General features: G+C 41.5%; 1 protein-coding gene across 3 annotated transcripts in view; it reads left to right on the forward strand.

The window, feature by feature from the left end:
* Positions 1–19,512, forward strand: part of DIP2A (DIP2 acetate--CoA ligase A) — a 138,795-nt gene that overhangs the window by 116,041 nt on the left and 3,242 nt on the right. For 2 of the 3 annotated variants that reach the window (XM_086616101.1, XM_086616103.1), the window contains 13 exons: positions 790–899; positions 1,039–1,119; positions 3,656–3,779; positions 4,577–4,698; positions 5,002–5,113; positions 5,318–5,427; positions 5,935–6,065; positions 9,269–9,437; positions 10,606–10,776; positions 14,028–14,089; positions 15,919–15,976; positions 16,444–16,518; positions 17,360–17,534. In XM_086616101.1, the coding sequence (XP_086472227.1) occupies positions 790–899; positions 1,039–1,119; positions 3,656–3,779; positions 4,577–4,698; positions 5,002–5,113; positions 5,318–5,427; positions 5,935–6,065; positions 9,269–9,437; positions 10,606–10,776; positions 14,028–14,089; positions 15,919–15,976; positions 16,444–16,518; positions 17,360–17,534 (1,500 nt within the window). Of the gene's footprint in view, positions 1–789; positions 900–1,038; positions 1,120–3,655; positions 3,780–4,576; positions 4,699–5,001; positions 5,114–5,317; positions 5,428–5,934; positions 6,066–9,268; positions 9,438–10,605; positions 10,777–12,885; positions 12,916–14,027; positions 14,090–15,918; positions 15,977–16,443; positions 16,519–17,359; positions 17,535–19,512 lie in introns of all 3 variants that reach the window. The other variant, XM_086616102.1, reaches the window with a different exon arrangement.

The raw sequence follows: 19,512 nt of genomic DNA on the forward strand, positions 1-19,512 counted from the left end.
TCCAGCAGCTCCATGTCCTTCTTGTGTTGGGGACTCCAGAGCTGAACGCAGTATTCCAGGTGGGGTCTCACGAGAGCAGAGTAGAGGGGCAGAATCCCCTCCCTTGACCTGCTGCCCACGCTGCTTTGGATGCAGCCCAGGACATGGTTGGCTTTCTGGGCTGCCAGTGCAGATTGCTGGCTCATGTTGAGCTTCTCATCCACCAGCACTCCCAAGTCCTTTTCCTCAGGGCTGCTCTCAATCCATTCTCCGCCCAGCTGTACTTGTGCTTGGGATTGCCCCGACCCACGTGCTCCAGGGTGATCTTCCAGTACTTAAAGGGGGCCTACAGGAAAAGCTGGAGAGGGACTTTTTACAAGGGCATGTAGTGATAGGACAAGGGGTAATGGCTTTAAACTGAAAGAGGGGACATTTGGATTGGAACAGGTTGCCCAGAGAAGTTGTAGATGCCCCATCCCTGTGAGTGTTCAAGGCCAGGTTGGATGAGGCTTTGGGCAACCTGGTGTAGTGGAGGGTGTCCCTGCCTATGGCAGGGAGGTTGGAACTAGATGATCTTTGAGATCGCTTCCAACCCAAACCATTCTATGATTCTGTACTGATAATGGACTGATTTTTAGTGTACCATACTATCCTCTTCTCTCTTTTTGCATGCAATATTATCCTTTTAGCTGTTCCATCTTTTCAGATCTATGTTACATATGGCATTTGTCGTAATCTGCAGGCCAAATTATAGGTTATTATATGTCTTTACATTATTTTTCCTCATTTTGCACTGTTTTCAAAATGCAGATGTTGGTCCTGCTTCAATGATAGTAGGAAACCTTGTTGCTGGAAAGAGAATTGCACAAGCCTCAGGGAGAGATGTTACCCAGTTGGAGGATAACGACCAGGCAAGAAAGGTAACACTGATGTCCTGGTACTATTAAATGTTTGAATTGGCTTATTCAAAATGAGAGAAGACCAGTTATGGTGTTCTGCTGAAACTAAGCATGGTGCATTTTGAGTGAATCTGAGCGTCTCCTTTTTTTCCTATTTCAGTTCCTGTATTTAGCAGATGTTCTTCAGTGGCGAGCTCAGACAACTCCAGATCATCCTCTCTTCCTTTTGTTGAATTCCAAGGTGAGATGCACTTTAGGTCATATTTGGAGATTGAGATCAGTAAAAGATTGTTCAGATTCTAAGAAAATTCCAGCTAGAAGTCTTTTCCTAAAATGTTTCAGGTTATGTTGCTGATGTGGGATGTCATGGTTTTGAAGCAGACAAAAATTGCTAGTTAGCAAACAGCATAACTTTTCCACATCTGGAATTTTATTCCACATTTTGTATTCCCCATCTGGGATTTCAATATGCATTCTACCCTAGCTTAAAACATTGCAGTAATCACATTTCTGCTGGAACACAACTGTTGTTATATTAAGGGAAGCCACAATTCTGTCATCTTCCCTGAGCACAAGGGTAACTGGAAGTCAGAGCTCGAGTATTTTTTAAGTGAAGATCTAGAGCCTAAGTAGGGAACCCTTGGGACAGCTTGAGAGTCACATTTTCCAGGAGCACTGCACACCCTTCAGGAGACACTGATGCCTTGTCCTCAGCCAGGCTCTGCCTCTAAAAAGGATGGCACTTACAGTCACTCGAACATGAACAAGTAAATGCTTCAGTTTTGGGAGTACAGACTTTACATGCTTACAGACTCTGTACACTTATTCTGTTCAAGGGCTGTCTAAGCCCTTATGACATACGATACGGCAACAGTTGTATTTCTCAGTAAATACATCAGTTTTGCTCGTGGCCACTCTGCTCTGCATGTGACTGGCAGTAGTTTCGGAGCACTGATGTTTCCTGTGCATCCAAAACTTTGTCAAGGGATGTGAAAAAACACGTGCTTTTGCATGTTCCTTAGTATTTCAGCTTCCCTCAGCTCGAGGAGCACTACTGCTGTACATATTTCAGAAGAGTATTTTAGATTTTTCTACTGCTGTTCTGGCACTTTTTTATTCGTCTCTTTTCTTTCCAGGAGGCAAAGTTGGACAATTTTTGTTTGAGCCTGTATTCAGTAGCTACCCTTGCAGTGACAATAGCAGCCCAGTGACAAATTGAGCCTACCCTGTGCTGTACTGCAGGCATGTGAGATAGGGAACGTGCTTTCAGAAGGTCCAGCAGCAGTGCTTGGGAAGTGATGGATTTGCCTTTGGGTCTCTCATTCAGACAGGCAAAGTGGTTTACGACATGGTTCAAAGTTCTGACTTTTGTCATGAGACTGCTTTAGCAGAAGAGACTGCTTCAATATGGCTATTGTTGAAAGCCACAGAATTGGCTTATTCTTCTCTCAGAGTGAAGAGGCTTTTGAGGGAAGTTTTCAAGCATGAAGAACCCCCTTCTGGGTCACTTTATCCAGGCAACTTTTACCCTTCACAAGGAGACTCTGCAAAAAGGAAACACAAAAATTAGGCACAAAGAAGTTACCTGTTGGTGAATACATGCCTTAAATAGCTGGGACTAATAAGCTTCAGCATTGAACATTACTGCGTTTACAGCTCTCTGGGAGAAACCCTTTTGTTTTACACTTTTTCATGTCAATGTTTTGCTCCCAAGTCTTTGAGCTGCTACTGTTCCCGTATCATCAATACATTATATTTGCTGTTTTTATTTTGCATTACTTTGGCTCCCAGGCTTTAACAACAGTTTCCTTAGTAAAACTGAGCAAAGTGCCAGTGCCATCCTGAATCAAACTAGACCGTGGATCAGACAGCTGTGCACTTGGGCTGAGAATTACATCTGGCAGCTGGTCTTGGACTTGAAACTGAATACTTGTATAGCAGACATTTGCTGTGATAATCCTTGTCTGTATAGCGGAAGGTTTCATTCAGTCTCTTGACTGTTTTTCTCTGAGGTGGTTGTCCGACCAGTTTTTCTTCAATCAGATTGTAGTCTTGGAAAAACATCCCAACCTCACAGGCATAAGGCTAAGGCATCACTTCCTAGGCTGCATAGCAAAAGGATGTTTTCTGTCTTCACATCAAAAACTGGACTAAGCCTCTTGAAATCCTCCTGACTTTGCAACTGCCTAAGCAATCCTAAGATACAGCAGCTTCCATGTGAAGACTTTCCAGATGCATAGTTGTGAGAAATACACTTTCTACAAGATGGACAGTAGGTGTAGGTGCACGGAAGCAGAAGTGACAGTGCGTACCAACCACAGTTCAGGTTGCCTCTATGACCCTTTAAAAGAGTATTGACGCCAAAGACATCAGCAGAGTTTCCTTGTGCTTTTAAGACTGCTGATGGCAAAAGCATCCAGAGGTTTGGCTGTGCATGGGAAAGCTGATGCAGTGCTTCACCTGCTGCTAAAACAATTGTGCTACTACTGCTACTGCTGTGTTTTCTCCCTTGGACTGTGAATTTTCAAATATTTGTAAGGTATTCTTTTTGTGGTACCATATAAATTTAGGAGCTGCTTCACTGTTCAAAATAATACGTATAAAATTCTCTAGCATTCTAAAAGTTCATGCTACCAGCAGCATGGTTTCCGAAACACTGAGATAGAGTCTTTATTGTTAAAATAAGGAAAATGAAATATTGCCTCTGCAGGATGTACTTTATTCCGTTTCAAACTGTTCTCCACAAAGTTTTCTGATGTTGCTTCTGTTTCATGCAGGGCACTGTAGCTAGCACTGCATCATGCATACAGTTGCACAAGAAAGCAGAAAGAGTGGCAGTTGCACTGATGGAGAAAGGACGACTGAATGTTGGTGACCACGTGGCCCTGGTTTATCCTCCAGGTAGGGCAGTGCAGACAGCAAAAATCAAAGGCAGACATCACAAGAAAAGAAAACTCTTGCCAGGATGGAGCATTCAGACATCCATTTAATATAGTGGTACATGGCAGTGACCTAGTATTTCAAGAGACTTCCTTTTTGTCCTTTTATTATTAAGTAGCTTCTCCAAGTGACAGACTACGTTTACCAAACATTTCATCTAATTGCAAGAGTAGTTTGATTTAAACCACATGAAAGGTTCTTGTTTTTCAGCCTCAGAGAATGGAATAAAATTGCATATGTATCCATTGAAAGCTAGATTAAGAATGTCAGTGTATAAACACCCTTCCTTTCCTGAATGCTGCCTCTAGAAGTGAAATATGGACACCAGACCTGCATTACTATTGTATGTTTACAAGTGTACCCCAGGAAAAACGTATTACCTCGTAAAAGTAGGATGGCTGCATATTTCAGAGTGATAATTGTGAAAAACAAATGTGTGCCTTTTAAAAGAATCCTGAGTTGTCATCTACATAACCTACAATACCTTGTTTTGTTATTTCTGTTATTTGATACTACGTGTCCATGAAAATATTTCCCTTCAAATTTAAAGTTTGTAAGGTTTGAATAAGTTCTGCTAACTCTCAAATGCAAAATATTTTAACCTTATAGAATTGGGCATGGCCATGAACAGCCTGTTGATTTGAAGAGACCTTGGTGATAAATCCTTACGTCTTAATAAAATAAATCAATGTGTATTTCGATTTTGGTTAAAGGTGTTCTGATAAAAACAGCTTTAATTTCACAAATATCCTTTACAGGAGTGGACCTGATAGCAACTTTCTATGGCTGTTTATATGCTGGCTGTATACCTATCACCGTTCGCCCACCTCATCCACAGAACCTTGCTACCACTCTGCCCACTGTCAAAATGATTGTAGAGGTATGTGTAAGACATTCCTCTCCTAATGCTTTTGGTGGGTGCAGGATGGTTGATGCAGCCTGATAAATTGCTTTGCCACAGTCAGTGTAAAATAAGCTAGGAAAAAAAATAGTCTGCTGGGGCTGAGTCAATACATGCTTTTTTCAGAAGCTCGTTTAAAATGTTACTTCTGTCGTGATTTATTTTGCTGTTTCCAATGTTTATCTCTTCACCTTACTTGTTATCTCATCTTGATGGATATGAAATCACTTGGGCATTCATTTACTGGTTTTAAGAATGTTTTTAATGCTATGTCTTCTACAGGTCAGTAAGTCTGCATGTATACTGACCACACAAGTGATAATGAAACTGCTGAAGTCCAAGGAAGCTGCAACAGCTGTAGATATTAAAACATGGCCCACTATTCTGGATACAGGTACAGAATGTTTGCCCACTAGCCAAATTGTAAGTAGTTTGAAGACTGATTTATTTATTTTGTTATACCATAACTGCCTAATTTCTTGCTGTCCAGAAACTTTAGAAAGCATCTAGGGTTAATGCTGTAAAGATACATTTTTATTTTGTGCTTTTTTCCAAAATAATAATATGGTACTTTTCTCTTTTTATGTATTTTAAATAGATGATATGCCTAAAAAGAAGCTGGCTAGTATTTTCAGACCTACATCTCCAGATATGTTGGCATACTTGGACTTCAGTGTGTCTACTACTGGTATATTAGCAGGAGTAAAGGTAGAGTAACGAGAGAGATTATTGTACTTTGCTTTCTTATGTATAGGCATATTCATTCCTCCTGCCAGAGAAGAAATACAAAAATGATGGGACCATCATAGTTTTCAGAAAGCTTATTTGCAGGACATCAAAATTTCTTGATGCACTTTTTGGAAGCATTCAGTCTTACTGGCGCTATGTGAGGAATCACCAAGGGGACTAAATGGGCAGTGTTCTTCATAAAGTTCATGAATGTTTTCTCTTGCAATTTATCATAGAGATGTTAGATGTCATTTGGCGTCGTTCAATGCCATGTCATGACAGATGTCATTTGGTACTAACATGGAAAGTACCTGTGAAATTCTGGGCTCAAATCCTTTCCCTGTTTTAAAGGTGCTTAAGAAAAGCCAAACCACGATGTTTGTTTTAGATATGTCTTTTACAATATACATTTCTGTCAGTTATTACATGTGATACACTTTTTTTAAAAAAAAAAAGTCCCTGAGAGTACCTGTTTTTCTCTTACAGATGTCACATGCAGCTACAAGTGCCTTATGTCGCTCCATAAAGCTGCAGTGTGAGCTGTACCCTTCACGTCAGATTGCCATCTGCCTTGACCCTTACTGTGGCTTGGGATTTGCACTGTGGTGCTTGTGCAGGTATGTCATCTGAGTTGTAGGCTGTCTCATGCATTCCCAGCCTTCTCCAGAATCCAAGGGAATGGACATGGATGCAACCATCAGAGAAACTCAAATTAACCTTTTTATAGGTATTTCATAAAACACTGTTTGTGGTAACAAAATTCATTTAATTTAGTTAGTTAGTTACTTGAGTAACTTGAGTTTTGCGAGTGGAATTAATTAGTGTCATGGTTTAGCTCAGCTGGCAGCTAAGCTGCCACAGAGCTCACTCGCTCCTTCCCCCAGTGAGGTGGAGAGGAGAAAAGTGTAACAAAAGGTCTGAGAGTAGAGATAAGACCGGGAGGGATCACCTACCGACCATGGCCCCAGGCAAAACGGACTCAGCCTGGGGACAAATCAGTTTGATTCATTGACAGTTCATTCAGAGAGGATAATGAGAAACAAAGCCAGATCTTAAATACACCTTCCCCTCACCCCTCCCTTCTTCCCGGATCTGCTCCCTCCCCCAGTGGCGCAGGGGGACACGGATGGGGGGGATTGCAGATCAGTTGGTCACATGTGGTTTCTGCTGCCCCTTCCTTAAGGAAGAGGACTCTTCACACTCTTCCCCTGCTCCAGCGTGGGGCTTCTCCTCATGGGAGAGAGTCCACAGACTTCTCCAACGTGAGTCTTTCCCACAGGATGTAATCCTTACCCATCAGATTGCTCCATCTGGGACTTTTTCCACACAGTCATGGCCTCTTAGGGTGCAGCCTCCTGCTTCGGCATGGAGTCCTCTATGGACTTCAGATGCCTCTCTGCTTTGTTGTCAGTCTCCAGCAGTGTGGGGAGTCCTTCCCAAGAGACAATCCTCTAAGAACTCCTTCAGGCTCAGCATCTCTGCCCCAGCATGGGCTTCTCCACGGGCTGCAGGTGTGTCTCTGCGCCACCGTTAATCTCCACGAGCGGCAGAGGGGCCGCTGTCATCTCCCCATGGGCCGCAGGGGACTCTCAGCTCCGGCACCTCCTCTGCTCCATCTTCGCTGACCTGGTGTCTGTGCAGCCGTTTCTCTCAGGTCTCAGCCCTCTCTCCACTGCAGCCCAATGACCCTCAGCAGTCCCGGCAGGATGCACTCAGCCCAGCGGCACCCCGGGAGCGGGGCACTTCCGAGTGCTCCCAGCCGCACCGCCGCAGCCATCTCCAGTTGAGTGGTGGCAGCCTGGCACAGGCAGTCACCCACGCAGGAGGCTGTGAGTGCCATTCCCCCCCTCCCCCTCTCTTTGCTGCAGGTCCTGCCTGGCTCGGGCCCCTTTGTCCTGTCTTAAGTAGCGCATTCGCAGAGGCGCCGATTGGCTCGACTCTGGCCAGGGACCTGTCCGACCAGTGTGGAAGCCGTGGAAGCTTCTGGCATCTCCTTCCAGAGGCTCTCTCTGCAGCCTCTCCCCTGCTGCCAGAACCCCACCTCATAAACCCAGCACAACTAGATACCAAATCAAAGGAGAAAAGGACTTCACTACCTATTTCATATTGATTAAATAAATCCTTCTTAGGTCTTTTAGATAAAATCATATCTTTTTACAAGACTTTTAAGGTGTTGACTGCAAGATTACACTAAGACATACTGCTAAAGGGAGCAATTAAATATTTCTTAAAATGAATGAGACCTGAACTGATTCAATCAGATAACTACTGTAGTGCAGCACATCTTGCACAGCTGCAAAACTTTCCTCTTTTTTCCCTTTTAAAACATTCCATATGCTTTAATTATTCCAAAGATTTCATAGTTTTTAGATATTTCATTAATAGAAATTCAAAAACTGAACATAAAGGGTTATTTTGTAAACAGATGTTAAATTTACTGCAGTTAACCTGTTCCTTCCCTCTCTAATTTCCTCAGCTGGAAAGGAAGTGTACTGAAGGAACCCAAAATTTAATTTTTGTAACATCTGATGATTTATATCATCAATAAAGTGGGGCAGGGTGGAGGGAGAAGAAACCTCAGCGACGGAAGAATTAAAATATAAATGTATTTTTAAAATATTTTTGGGAAGGGAATGATATAAGCTTAGTCAGGGGAGATTCAGGTTGGATGTTAGGAAGTATTTCTTCTCTGAAAGGGTTGTCAGCCACTGGAATAGGTTGCCCAGGGAGGTGGTTGAGTCCCCATCCCTGGATGTGTTTAAGAAAAGGGTGGATGAACTACTTAGGGATATGGTTTAATGGGAGATTAGGGACGGTTGGACTGGATGATCTCCAAGGTCTTTTCCAACCTAGAAATCTATGAAATCTATGAAATCTATATGTGTCATGCTTTCTGTCCAAGAGTTAATATAAGGTCTGCTGCGTTTCATCTGAGTTAGCTTTGTTTTAGTGTGAAAGACTTTTATGACAGAATTATTTTTTTTCTATTTCAAATGTTTAGAAAGAAAACAAAAAAACTCCTCATCATATTGTGCACTGCAAAAACACATCATGTCTAGGTCAGGAGAAATGGCAAGCGTGGCAAGTTACCTGCTGAAAGCAATTAGAGATGCTGTGATTTTTTTCAAGATGCATTGGTTTATCTAAGCCTGGTTTTACAGAGGGGTGTGTCACTGATTTTGTTGTAGTCACTGATCTGAAAAACATCTCATAATTTAAGACCGTGTGGTCATGGAGTTTACTGTCTTGAAATGAGTATATAATATTTTTAAAAAAATTAAAAGGTGATGTAATTCTGAATTTGACTTTCTGTCCACTTATGTTAACTCGTGTCCAGGTTAAATATTTCCCATAAAAACTGTTTAAAAACTGAGACACCTATGGCAAAGACTAGAAAATTGCACTAAAAACTTGAATTGTGCAATGTAAGTGTTACAGTCTCATTTCACTCAAAGCAAAAGGTACGTTTTCCCTCGAATGGTTCACAGAAATAACTCACTTACCAGTTGTAATCTGTAATGTCTCTCTGAATGTTAACCTTTTAGTGTCAGAAGTTCCATCTATTCAAGGCATTGAGTATTTGCCTACAATTCAACAAAATTCACCACAGGACAGATATCCTCACCTTAAAGTTTGCATCTTAACTCAAACACACAGTTCTTTGCCCACTAAGAGATTCTTGCTCCTTGTGGAGAAGATAAGCTGAAGTTCAAACAGCTGCCAAGCTCTCAGTTTTCCCTATTTGCTTCATTGACTCTATGTAACTTTCGGCTTTTTTATGCTGGCTTCAGGTTTTCATGGTTCTTTTTCTTCTCCCCAGTGTGTATTCAGGTCACCAGTCTATTCTAGTCCCTCCTCTGGAACTGGAGAGCAACGTGTCTCTGTGGTTGTCTGCTGTGAGTCAGTATAAAGTGCGTGTCACGTTCTGCTCTTACTCCGTGATGGAGATGTGCACCAAAGGTCTTGGAACACAGACTGACACGCTCCGGGTGAGTGGATTTAATTTTTCAACATACTGACATATAAATACATGTTATCTTTCTGAAAGTACTTCATTTTGGCTTGCAGAAGATGGGGCCATGAGTGTTTGAGAAAGCCTCTTACTATGACTTGCTTTTTCGGAAATGTTGAGATTGCTGCAAGTTTCAGCTCCCGTGTTTCTGGTGGGGGAAAAAAGAAGCCTATATTTTCAGCTTTGCTTATTTGTGCTACCTCTGTGCTGCTGGGTGTTTCTGAAATTTTCGGCAAAATACATAGCAATCCTATCCATTTTTTCTTGTCTGAGACAAAAAAAAATCAAACAAAAAAAAAATAAACAGACAAAACACACACCAAAAAAAAGCCCAAAGCTCCACCTAACACCAAAACCAAAAAAACCTCTCTCCCAAGAAACCAAAACCAAAAGTCCACTAAAACTTGGCAAGCATCACCTGTTTTCAGGTTGCTTGACACCAAAAGCGTGGAGTTCTAAAATGGATGCAATCTTCCTCACGGCAGCAATTACACAGTAATACATCTGTTTACTTTTGAGGGAACTCTCTTAACTGAAACTTAATTTCCTTGGAGAGGTGCCTCTGTCTCAACGATAGGAGAGTTCCCACAGCGTAGTTACTAAGCTGCTCAGGACTTCCCCTGGAAATGTCTGGAGCTCATTGTGCACAAGGAAGCACTACATTGTGCTTATTCTCAGTATAACCAAAAAACTCGTTTGTCTTTTCTCCTGGCGCTCCCTGAAGGGCATCCTGGCCCACAGCCATTGCTGCAGGTTCACATTCACACTGTCTCCAGTGCTCTGCTTGCATCTGAACTGTGCAGCACAGGGATTGAGTTGGTCTCTTGTGAGCCCAGCCCTGTGACACAATGACATTTTGTGGGTTTTTCACCTCAGAATGGTGAGTGGCTGTGTTGTAGCTACACCGTGCGAGTAGTTTGCGTCTTTTGCATCAAACCCTGCCACAAAGCTTCATGGCACAATTTTAGAGGGTTGTCCTGGCTGGATGGAGCCAAACTGAGTGCAGTCCGATATTGTTTAACCAGTTCATGTCAGTTTTTCTAGTGTTTTTAAAGTCCATCTGTTCTGCAAATTAAAATGGCTTATTTCTATAATTTTTTACTTCAAACGTACAATATTGTTGTTTTCTTCCCCCAACCTCTCAGATGAAAGGAGTTAACCTGTCCTGTGTGCGAACGTGCATGGTGGTTGCAGAGGAGAGGCCAAGGATTACATTAACACAGTCTTTCTCCAAGTTATTCAAAGACCTGGGCCTCTCTGCTCGTGCAGTGAGCACTACGTTTGGGTGCAGGGTCAACGTAGCCATTTGCTTACAGGTGAGATTAAATTGCTTATTCCTTGTACAGAGTCTCTGGGAACTTCATAGGAAATCATTTTCAGCTATATGTAATTTTTTTTTGTAATGGAATAGAGCTCCATTGCTTGCTTGCTTTAACACCAAGTTAAATAAGGCTCGAAGATGTGGATTATAACTTCACTTTTCTGTACTAATTGACCAATCCATTTGCCTTTCTAATACAGAGGGTCAGTATTAAGAAACTTGTTTCCTTCCTACTATGTAGGAGCAGTATTAAATTAAATACACAGCTTCCTGTTCATAAACATATTAAATATTTCAAGCAGTACCATTTCAGCTTTAGTATGATTCAGATTATCTCTGTTTGAAAAATTGCTTATGTGTATGTGGAATTAAGTGGAAGACAGAGTTCCTCAAATAAGACCAAGGAAAATTTGCAAGGTTGGCAGGGTTTTTTTTACTTTTAAAGATTTCAAATGAGTATTATCAATGTGCAGATACATTTGTCTCACCTCATGTGAGAGTTGGACCTTTTTTTTTTTTTCAATTAAAGGTATAATATTGGAAGCTTTGAGGCAGAGCATATGGCCATAAAGAACACAGTCCTGCTTCACAGACTGGAGATAATGACATGCTGTGGTCCAGTCCCACCTTCAATAGTTTAGTATTCAGTTGACAATAATCTTGTATGTGTAATTTAGCCAGATTAAATGTAACTTTTCTTAATGAGATGTTTCCTCTTTACTTAGGAGAGGGGAAAAAAAAGTATTCCACAACTTACCTGAAAAATCACTGTGTAGTCTAGAAAACAGCAAAGCACCCTGGGTTTTGGATGATACTTGAGTTAATAGAGAAAGTGCTGAAGTTTCAGATGCATCAGTGTGTAGCTTTCTATGTGGGGAATTTCATAGGTGGCACGTGCATTAATTACGTATGTAATTGTGAATTTTACTTCCAATGTTATTGGTATGAATTGCAGTTAATAAAAAAAACTGATTCTATGAAGATTGCTGCTGTACTTCTGTAAAACTTGGGGTTTTTTGCTTTCTGATGCCCACTAGATGAAGGAAAGCCTTTTTCCTCTCAGAATGTATTTCAATGTTCTATATTTCCTACAAGAGAGATGTTTTAGGCCATGAGCTTCTAAATATGTTGCCATTCATAATTGTTTCTTTAGTTTCTGTAGTTGCTTTCATACATATTGAAGGAGAAAAGGTTTTTAACAACCCCTAGATAAATGGTTATAAAGAAATGCGGCCAGAGCAATTTTATGAATCAGTAGATGGAATAATAAGAAGGATACAGATGAAATTAAGACAACTCTAAATTAAGATTTTTAAATTCATTGAATAAAACATTTCAGAAGCCAAGTGTGAAAGAACAGCTTTTGGAATTGCTTGTCTAAATAAGAATTTTAAAAGTCAGTTTGGGGTATTTGCTGTTGAGACAGCACAAAGGAAGGGAAAAAAACAGTTTTTCTGCGGAGTGTTAAATGGCAATGTGAAAAGTACTCCAAGAAAACTGAGGAGTGTAGAGCTGCTGCTCAGTTAAGCTTCCCCTTCATTTTATATCTTTCATCTCCCTTCTCCATTCTTGAGCTTTTTTTAGTGTTTGAGTTTTTTCACCCCTCTCCCTCATTATTCCAAAGTGATATCTGTATTTGACATTTTTACATAATTGAATTTAAGTGAATATAGATGAATCACCAAACGGAACAGGTATTTGATCCAAGCTAGCATGCAAATAAATACATTCTATCTTCCAACCTCACTGGAGTGTTTTATTGAGAAGGTGTTTCTGAAGCTGCAAGCAGCCTTTAGATACTTACAGATGGAGGAGGGATTTGTGATAAGGCAACAGGTATTACGTATGATCTGCCTTAAACCTCTCCTGATTAACTGGTACTCGCGTGTTTCCCAATGAACCACTTAAAATTGCCAAGCTCTTAAGTAATCTGAAATCGAAATTTTCTTTTTCACTCTAAAACAGTATGAGTTTTGTTTTCTGTCTTACTGTGTGTATCTTATGTTTCCAGTGCCTCTTTGTTTGTATTTTCTTTTTTCCCCTTTCTCTCTGTTTCACAAACTTTGATGGCCTCTGTTACTTCTGTTTGTGGTCCCACTGTCAGCCAAACAGGCTGGGCAAGCTGGCCGAACAGGTATAGTGATGCATGTGTGCTTGTAATGTCCTAAAGTCAATCTGGTCCAGCAGTGTTACTCTGTAATGAATGTATGCCACTGGAGAGAGTTTGCATTTGGAAGGAATGAAGCGAGATATTTTTTTTTTCCTAAAAAAGTTTAGTTTTAATCACAAAGAACGCTTGTAGCTGAAGTACAAAACCTCCTTCTCAAACAAGCCAGAAAGGGGGTTATACCAATGATTAAAATTACTGAATGGTGTATTCCTAAAGATAAAGATCATACCACTAATCCAGTGTGGCTGTCAGCATCACTGAGCCCCAGCAGTGCTACAAAAGTACAAGGGAATGTCATTATAAAGATATTATTACTGTTCTCCAGCACTGCAACCTTGAGCTGATGGCAAAGTGGCCTATTTTAAGTATTTCTAAAACGAGAAGCTGTGCTATGGTGGGAGGGGATAGTCACTGAAACTTTGCCTGGTTTTTTTTAGCTTAAATATGCATTTCACAGTAGTTTCTAGTTGTTTTGAGATTAAATTCTGCTGGGCGGGGGGGGAAACGGTCCCCTGTTCCCATGCTGGGAAATGGGAAAACTCTCACCAGAGCTGCTCAGAAGGTTTATTCTCTGCAACAGAGGCTGTTACTGGCAGGAGCCTTGAAAAGATAGGGGTTGGTTAGAGTTATGTTTTAGTTAAACGTTGGGTTTTTTTCTTCAAAGTTGACAAAACTTACAAAGTAGACCAGCCGAGCTTTGGGAAAGTGATTAGGCCTTCATAGGTTTATGCTTACATGCCTTGCACTTGCTATGTAGTTTTTAGAGGAGGTGCTTACCAAAATAAAATTCTAAAAACTTAAGTTTTAAATGTAAAAATTTTTATTAAAAACTTACTTACCTGTATAAATACATACTTCACTCGTATGTTCATTTACTGATTCCATAAAACATGAAAACTTTATGGCAGTCACTTTAGAAAGGAGTGCTGTTTTACTAGACTTCTGGTAAATTAGGGCAGTACTTTATAAAAAAGTCAGTAATAAAAGGAGAGGAATTAGTGAATTTATGTGGCTGTGAGAATGAAAGTGGGATTTTCTGGCTTTTGTTGAATTTTTTTCTTCTTTCTTATTCTTAGGGAACAGCAGGACCAGATCCAACAACAGTCTATGTAGATATGAGAGCACTTCGACATGACAGGTACAGATTATGTTAAAGTATTAACTATTTAATGACTGTAGAGGAGAATGTTCAGCCTCATTCATTGCATTGCATTGGTTTGTTAAAATATTCTTGGCAGCAGCTAATCCCTCATCCCTGTACGCAAGGACCCTCAGCCTACAGAATGACAGCTGTGTGCTGGAAGTGGTCCGGCATCTCCTCCCCCATCATTACTCTGCTGTTCCTTTCTAGACCCTCACTGAACTTTCTGTCCATTCGTCAGTCCTGTATAATCTAGGCTCGTTAGCTGTTTCTTGCCTAACCATGCCATTAGCAAAAGGTGACTTTGCCAACCAGCTGTTAGTCACAGACAGAAACAGGGTGGGCAGGATCTCTGGATGTCCCTCCTGCAACCTCCTGGTCAAAGCAGGACCAGCTTCAAGGCTTCATCAGGTTACTGAGGACCAGGACCAGTTCAGTATGGAAAATCTCCAAGAATGGAGATCCACCTCCTCTCTGGGTGTATGTGCTGAGACTGACACCCTGCTCTGGGCAAGTTTTCCTTACTGGCATTTCCCACCTTCTATATTATGTCCCTGGCTGCTTCTCCTTATGGTGTGCAACTCTGAGAAAGGTGGCGGCATCTTCTCTGTAACAATCCTTTAGGTAGTGGAAAAAGTGTCGTTAAGAGTTCCGCCTAGTCTTTTTTTTTCCTTCACACCAAACCAACTCAATTCTCTCAGCCTTCCCAGATCCAATAAACTGATGTCAGGCCTGTACTACAGTGTGTCAGAACACACACAGACACACGTATGTACACACGTCATCTGGAAACTTGCCAAGGATACCTCATTCCATCAGACTTAATTCTGTAATCATCAATTTCATACTGACTTGTCTCTTGATTAACTTAGTCAATGCAAGTGCTGCCAGCACCAAGCTCAGACTGTAAGTTTAGTAGGATACATGTATTTTTTTCTGTTCTTATTTTAGCCAACATAGTATCAGACTTGGTGCATTTGCTGTATTTTTTTTTAATTGATAATGTTAAATTAGGGGCTTATGTGAACTGACAGGTTTTGTAACCACTCACCTCTAGTTTTTGCAATCTTAAATCTTGGCTGTTAGAAGACAAGCTATTCACTGTCGTTTGCATGACCCCGATTTGGCATCTGAACAGATCAATGTAAACTACAGTCATTTTCTCCTTATTTAATATATCACTATGACTCGCATGGTATGTATTCCTGTTAAAAACAAGTTCAGCCATAGCCTCAAAGCTGCCACTCTGTCAGTCGGCTCTAGCCTATGGGTGTAGGGATAGTGTAATATGACATAATGTATAGGAGCCTCTTCTCCTGTATGCCTCTCCTACTGCACTCAATTCTTGTTCCTCCTGCCAAGGTGCCATCCTCCTAAGTTATGCCACTACTGGGCTGTGTAGCATCACTTAATTCCGTTTAAGCTGCTTGCTCTTCACTTTTTGTAATTCCTACTGACACTCTGCCATAGTTCACTGTGGCAAGCAGAGGTCCAGGGGAGTCCAACAAAGAAGGTGAATTTAAAATGGTGATGGAACTGCAATCTTACAGCTGTGTTGAAAAAAGTTACTCATCTCTCCAGAGCCGAGTTTTTGATTCTTAGAAGAAACGTGGTCTATGAGAATGCTAATATGGAAGTCTTGAAGACAGCTAGAAACTCTCAGCTGTCTTACTGCATGGTGAATAACTGAGCATAATTGGCTGGCATCATAGCAGTTTGATCAGTGCAGCTAAGGATAGGTAACACTGGATATACTGGAACACATCTATTTAACTTCTACTTAAGTTCATAAATCCTTGTACAAATACATTCTCTTATTTTCTCAGGGTCCGTTTGGTAGAGAGAGGTTCTCCACACAGTCTGCCACTTATGGAGTCTGGGAAGGTGAGAGACTGAGAGCAATCCCTCCTCCTCATGACCCCTACCTGGGTGGTGATCTGCTTTGGCTGGTTCTCAGTACAGAATCTGTGCCACAAGCTTCACTAATCACAGTGTATCTAGGAGAGACACTAGAGAGAACATAAAACGAACAGCTAGTTAAAATGAAGCCAGGTGCATAAAGTGAAGCGAGAGCATGTACTGCTACAACTGAAAAAATCAGAGGCCTTCGTGTGGAAGGCATTTTTCAGATGTGAACAAACTACAACTGTGAAGTTAAAAATAGCTGCTTAGAGTTTAAATGATTAAGCAACTTGGTAGGAGTAGACAGTCGATATCTATGGTGCAGAGAGGAGTAGATGGGGAAGAATTGCACAGACTGCTGACTTCTGGGGCTCTGCATTATTAACTTTTGTTTTGATGAATTCAGGTTCTCTTTAAGATCTATATTAAATATTTGCTTCTTATTCAAGATTCTTCCAGGGGTAAAGGTCATCATAGCACACACAGAAACCAAGGGACCTCTGGGAGACTCGCATTTAGGAGAGGTAAAGCTTTGATGCTGTCATACTTTATCATCAGTGATTTAATATATAGATAAATCGTGTTAGATCAATGCCTGTCTCTTAGTGGGATGTCCACGCACTGTGGCAAGTGAATGACCTCTACAGAGAGCTGGAACTGTTAACGTACTTGTACGTACATCTGCATGGTTTCCTCCCTCCTCTGCCCAACTACTGCATGCCAGTACCAGGTGGTATCAGTTGACCACTCTGTGTCTGATGGGCAGCTGGAAGAGGCAGTGTATATCTTATGTAATCCCATCAGTGGGCAGTAGTAATGAGGTAATTTGGTTTAATCTTTGGTTTATATACATCTGGATTTGTGTATACCAAGATACCCAACCATTAGAAGATTGCAGGTTAACAGATGTTTCTTTCCAGTAAGTGAAATGCCCAGTTCGTTTTTACTCTCTGCCATCATAGAATGGTTGGGCTGGAAGGGACCTCAAAGATCATCTCGTTTCAACCCCCCTGCCATGGGCAGGGACACCCTCCACTACACCAGGTTGCTCAAAGCCCCATCCAGCCTGGCCTTGAACGATTCCAGGGATGGGGCAGCCACAGCTTCCATCCCCAATTACATGTACATAAAACTCCTCTTCCTTTGTCATTTTCTGTGAGGCAGAAGTTAGTGAAATATTTTAATTAAAACTACTGGCATTTTAGGAGCAACAAAAGTGTCAATGGAACAGATCATTTAAATCAATAAATGATGCTGCCTGAGTCTGGCAAAGTAACCTGTGTTTATATGGGAATTATCCCCTTTTGGTTTGGTGGGGTTTTTTCTGGGGTTGTGATTTTTTTTTTTTTTTTTTTAATCCTCTAGATATGGGTGAGTAGTCCACACAATGCTACTGGTTACTACACAGTGTATGGAGAAGAAGCACTGCATGCTGATCACTTTACTGCTCACTTGAGTTTTGGAGACACTCAGACCATATGGGCTCGGACCGGGTACCTAGGCTTTCTGCGCAGAACAGAACTGACTGATGCTAGTGGAGGTGAGAGAATACAAATGGACTTACAGAAGCATGTGCTTGAAACTTGTTGGGGTAGTTGAGCCAGCAAAGAGTAAGCTGTCCTGCAAGTTTATCCTGACTTCCACCAGCAAAAAGTCCTGAATGTAACAGGAGTTGTTTCTCTGTACATAGTCATTGATTATGATGATACTGGGTAATCCTGTAAAATGAGAAATTCATAATGCCCTTTTCATATATTTAGAAATCACGTTCATCTTCCTATATTTCCAAATAATGTTGTCATTCAGCAGTTCTGGGACATGCACAAGTGCCAATGATTTCCCAGCCTTTCAGAAGTTAAATGTCTAGAGGAGTAACTTCTCCATAATTTTTCTAGTATAGAAAATAAATTGTTAATCTCTTTTTTCCATCTAAGCAAATATGTCTAAGCTTGAGAAATGTAAGCAGGAAGAAAAACTGTTCCTTTTCCTGTTGAGACAGAATATGGAGTAGGTATAACTCTTGATTATCACACATTTTAAGAAAAAAAGTAATCTCTAAACATCCTAAGAAAAGGAGTTTGAATGCTTATAACTTACTGGAAATGTGTATTGCTAATTGTCTATGATTGGACTTAGACGAATGGTGTTATGTACATGGATGGTGTCTGTGTCCTTGGTTGCTGTCGCTGGATAACGAACTGTAGGGGGTTCACAGACACCTTTTACATTTTCCGTAGTCACTCGTGGTACAAGGTAGAAAAGCAGTGTGCTCACTGCTGGGACATAAGTGTCTGTTTGGGGGACACCGTGTATGTCCATCCTACTTTTAGTCGTCCATTATGTGAAGGCAGAAGAGTGAGCGAGGAGAGCGATTTGTTGAAGGTGCAGACTTTTGTTGAGGAGCTGCCCCATCTGCTGCAGTGGATACCAGTCCAGGGTTCAGAAATGGTCCACAATCTACCTCTGTTGCATCTAGTCACCAAGAGGGAGTCATCCTACAGTCTACTGTGCTGCTGTGCTATTCAGTCTCCCTGGGGCTCTTAAGAACAAGGAAGGTGGATGTTACTGCTCTGGCTAGAGAAATCCCTGCAGCCCACCCAATTCCATTTCCTCCAGAGCCGCATCGTGCAGGCTTCCCTCGTCCACAGTCAGAGTGCCATCAGACAGCAAAAGGTGAATTCTGGTAAAGAAACAGTCTTCAGTAGAGATGTGTGGTATCCTTAGCGCACAGCTACCACCGTTCCACAGAATGGTCCCTTCTTTGCACTCAGCTTCTCCACCCATTCAACCTGCTTAGTAAGTTCTGTGTTGGCCCAGCCTCTCCCGAGTCTCTGTTCCTGAAGTAATCTGTTCTCATGCTATTGGTGAGAGCTGATGTGACATAGATCCAGCTCCCTGAAAAAGCTTCTGCTGTACATCATCTTCCCCTTCCGAGCTGGTAGAGCGTGATATAAGAACACTCAGCCAAGATGCTCTAAGCATTCCTTGCTTTCCTCCTATCTGATTTTCTAGGGTAGTTACCTGACCTCCAGGGCACATTGCTGCTTAGTGCCAGGTTCTGCACAGGACGCTCTGACAGAGTTGTCCTTCTGTTACTGTTCAAATTCAAGTGGCTCCCTGTTCTTGAGAAAGCTGGTAGTTAACAGAAATGGGAATCTGTGAGTGGACATTCCCAAAGAAAGAGAAGTTGCAGGTGGCAAGGCACCAGGTTACTACAGCAAGTCTTTATGCCTTGTAGCTTTCTGAAAAATCATTTATCACAGAGGTTTTTACCACTGTGGAACAATGTCAGTTGCATTTTGTCAGCATTTGAGGCTGCATGTGGTGAATTAACATGGCGAGTGTGCATGAAATACAGTGCAGCTTCCCAGGATGCTTTTCGTCTCAAGTTGCACAATTGAGCAGAATTATAAAATAGGTGCAAAAAAAAGTGAAGGTGAACGGAACAGAGTTACAGGATGAACGTGGCAATGTGGAGAGCATGTCCTTCAAGAAGGGTCTAGCAGAGCTTTGTTTAT

Source organism: Tauraco erythrolophus, chromosome 8 (assembly GCF_009769465.1).
Source record: "Tauraco erythrolophus isolate bTauEry1 chromosome 8, bTauEry1.pri, whole genome shotgun sequence".
Taxonomy (NCBI): Eukaryota; Metazoa; Chordata; class Aves; order Musophagiformes; family Musophagidae; genus Tauraco; species Tauraco erythrolophus.